Source organism: Sinocyclocheilus grahami, unplaced genomic scaffold (assembly GCF_001515645.1).
Source record: "Sinocyclocheilus grahami isolate Dianchi unplaced genomic scaffold, SAMN03320097.WGS_v1.1 scaffold2068.1, whole genome shotgun sequence".
Taxonomy (NCBI): Eukaryota; Metazoa; Chordata; class Actinopteri; order Cypriniformes; family Cyprinidae; genus Sinocyclocheilus; species Sinocyclocheilus grahami.
Genome location: NW_015507247.1, coordinates 13,887 through 17,562, shown reverse-complemented (window position 1 = coordinate 17,562; position 3,676 = coordinate 13,887). Strand labels below are relative to the sequence as shown.

The following is a 3,676-nucleotide window of genomic DNA, read 5'->3' as shown; positions in this document are numbered from 1 at the left end:
CACACCTGAAGTCATCAAGGAACCTCTTCATCATGTGCCACATCCCAGTGTTCTGCTGGATCTCAGCCGCTGTTCTCGAGAAGATGTTGAGTCCAGCAGAGAGTGGAGAGATTCCCAAGACTCTCACTCAAATGTACACACACTTCCTGATCCTTCAGACCAACATCAAACGTGAGAAGGACTATGAGAAGAAGGTGACAGATGAAGACATGATCCTCAAACTGGGGAAAGTGGCTTTTCAGCAGCTTGTGAAAGGCAACCTGATCTTCTATGAGGAAGACCTGAGAGAGTGTGGCATTGATGTGACAGAAGCATCAGTGTACTCAGGATTGTGCACTCAGATCTTCAGAGAGGAGTTGGGCTTGTATCAGGGGAAAGTCTTCTGCTTTGTTCATCTGAGCATTCAGGAGCATCTAGCAGCTCTATATGTGCACATCTCCTTTACAAACCACAACAGAAATGTGTTAGACCAAATCACCAAACAGAGTTTGTTGTCTAAAGTTAAGGATTTGTTTCAACTTATTTTATTATCTGAGCTGCATCAGAGAGCTGTGGATGAGGCTCTACAGAGTAAAAATGGACATCTGGATCTTTTCCTGCGGTTCCTTCTGGGTTTGTCAGTAAAGTCTCATCAGATTCTCCTACAAGCACTAATGAAACAGACAAGAAGCAGATCTGAAAGCACTGAGAAAACAGCTGAGTACATCAAGAAGAAGATCAGGACCATTGACTCTCCAGAGAAATCCATCAATCTGTTCCACTGTCTGAATGAACTCGGTGATCGTTCACTAGTGGAGGAAATACAACAGTATCTGACATCTGGAACAATAAAAGAAGCCAAACTCTCTTCATCTCAGTGGTCAGCTGTAGGTTTTGTGTTGCTGACATCAGAGAATAAGCTGGACAAGTTTGATATTAATACATTTGTTGGAGAAAACAGTAAAGCTGAAAAACTGAATGTTCTTCAGTATCTGCTGCCTGTGATTAAAGTTCAGTAAGTATCACTGAGAACAATCACTTCACTGTTAAAGAAAAGAAAAGCAAAATCTCATAATAATATGAAAACGTACTTGAAACACATACTTTAATGACAACATTATAAATCTTCCCTGATTATTATTATTTTAAATTTCTGAAATTAATTCATTTCTAGTATTTAGCAGTTGTTTAGAGACAAGCTGGACTCTAAAGCACCTGCCAGTCAATGTCTTTAACGTGGATTAGTTTGAAATCAACAAGTTTAATGTTATAAATGATGTGGATTTGATCCATGGTAAAGCTCTTTATTACAAATTTGATTATTACCTTTTTTATTATTAATAAAAAGGAATGTTTGCTCTGTTGCACACTTAAGAGTTTGCTATTGTGAGTCCATATCATGTCCCACTTACATTTTTTCACCTTTTTTATTTAAATTTTAGTTTTGATCTCTCTACAGTTTGAGAGATTGTGGCGTCACAGATGAAGATTGTGCTGCTCTGACTTCAGTTCTGAGATCAAACCCCTCACAGCTGAGAGAACTGAATCTGATTAATAAAGCAATCAGAGATTCAGGAGTGAAGCTTCTCTCTGTTGTACTGGAGGATCCTCGATGTAAACTGGAGAAACTGAGGTAAGATCATCTCTCTCATAGTCACACGTTATTGTCTTCTGTAAGACCTAAAGCCTTTATGTACATTTTAGAAAATCAGTTTTTAAAATGTTAAGTGGACTTACTATATCTCAGCATAAAAAAATATTCTGATAACTGAAGATGAAGCATGAATAAGGCATGTGACAATATTACATCATACAATTTAATTTAATGATAAAACCCGATAAAAACCAAACAGATAATGAGGGCTTTAAAACTGCAGTGAGCTAAATGATCGAGCGTTCACTGTTTGTAGAGGTCTTATTTGACACAATAATGACTTTAAACGATCTTTTGGGGTAATTTCTCAGCCAACATTTGATGTGTAATTAATTTGCGATTAATTAATTGGCACATTATGTCATTAATTACATTTACACAATTATTACCTAATTATAATATAAAATCTGACCTGTTTCTTCTGTTTTTGACCCAGCAGCTGTTTACTGGAGGTTTAGTTGCTTCTGGCACTTCATTTTATAGGATTTTAGGATTAATACTCCTTTCCTGGCTGCTCTTTTTACTTATTTTTGTACTTGCTCTGAAATCAAAATCAGCATGTTTTTTATCATCATTATTATTATTGCTACTACTATTATTAAAGGCGATATTGTTTCAACCTCTACCACACTATCAGTTTATCATACAGTGATTAACAAACATGACTAATGAAGATCATCTTTCCTCTGTGCCTCTGTTATTATTAAACTTCTAATATAAATAGAGATTTCTGAAGCACAGGTGTTGAAAAGCTTTTTGAATTTCTTTATTGTTTTCACAACTGTGATAAAATTCTAATGGAAATGTAGACATATTTACTAGTCTGTTTAGGATTGTGATTTGTACCTGTTGATCTGATCTGATCTGATCTGATCTGAGAGAGTGAAGAGTGTGTCATTGTTCTCTACAGGTTGAGAGATTGTGGCGTCACAGATGAAGGTTGTGCTGCTCTGGCTTCAGCTCTGAGATCAAACCCCTCACACCTGAGAGAACTGCATCTGTCTCTGAATAAACTAGGAGACTCTGGAGTCACGCTGCTGTCTGCTGGACTGGAGGATCCTCGCTGTAAACTGGAGATACTGAGGTAAGATCATCTCTCTGATAGTCATGTGTCTTTATCCTCAGTAAGTTGTATAGTTTGATGTAAAATTGTTTAAAATCAGCTTGTAAAGTAAAATTAGATAAATACACAATGACTGGTATCTATAAATATGATCTGGTACCAGTGTTCATTATTGCAGTTTTTTTATATATCCTTTAATATAACAATATTTCAATTCATTTATATATTCAATAATTGTAGTTTGTTTCACTCTGACTACAATGGCATCTAATGATGATAAATATATAAAGCATAATAATGTCATGTCCAGCTGGTAGTCCTCATCCCTCTTGGCTGGTGTTTTAGTCATGATAGCATATACAGTACTCAGCATAAATAAATAAACTCCCTCTGAACAAATGCTAAAGATTTGATTTCATAATGATCAGTAATACAGTTCATCCAAAGATGGCAAAACTAAAATGCGTTAAACATATTCATATATCTAGTCCCTGATCATGTGATTTTAACAATAACAACAAGGTCTCCTTGCAGAAGACAACAGGCAGAAGACCTTCATACTGTTCTGACTTAGTGTGCTATATCTTTTCTATCTGATCAGATTTACGGTTCTTGTATAACTTGCTATTTTAAAAAATCGGATAGATTTAGCTGTTATACTAATGCTGTCCTATTGAGGGGGCCACAGTATAAGAAATCCACTTTTACGCTCTGTTATATCAAACGTTTGGAGTGAGATTACATCTGTTAGTGGAGGAGCCGCTCAGATCTTTGCAGCAGCGGCCCCTCGCTTTTGTTAGCAATTCAATTTCACATATTGTTCATAATTGACCAGCACAAATAGAAATTATAACAATAATGGTAAATCTGATAAAAGACAAATTCATCCAAATAAAATAATTAGTTGTATATATTTAAAAAATATAAATGTATTAAAAAGTAAATAAATAAATATGGCCCCAAACAAACCACCTGAGCAG

At 35.6% G+C, this 3,676-nt stretch overlaps 1 protein-coding gene across 1 annotated transcript in view; it reads left to right on the top strand.

Moving 5' to 3' along the window:
* LOC107573918 (ribonuclease inhibitor-like) overlaps window positions 1–3,676 on the top strand; it is a 30,115-nt gene that overhangs the window by 15,081 nt on the left and 11,358 nt on the right. The window contains exons 5-7 of the mRNA XM_016260375.1: window positions 523–994; window positions 1,439–1,612; window positions 2,544–2,717. Of these exons, the coding sequence (XP_016115861.1) occupies window positions 523–994; window positions 1,439–1,612; window positions 2,544–2,717 (820 nt within the window). The remainder of the gene's footprint in view (window positions 1–522; window positions 995–1,438; window positions 1,613–2,543; window positions 2,718–3,676) is intronic.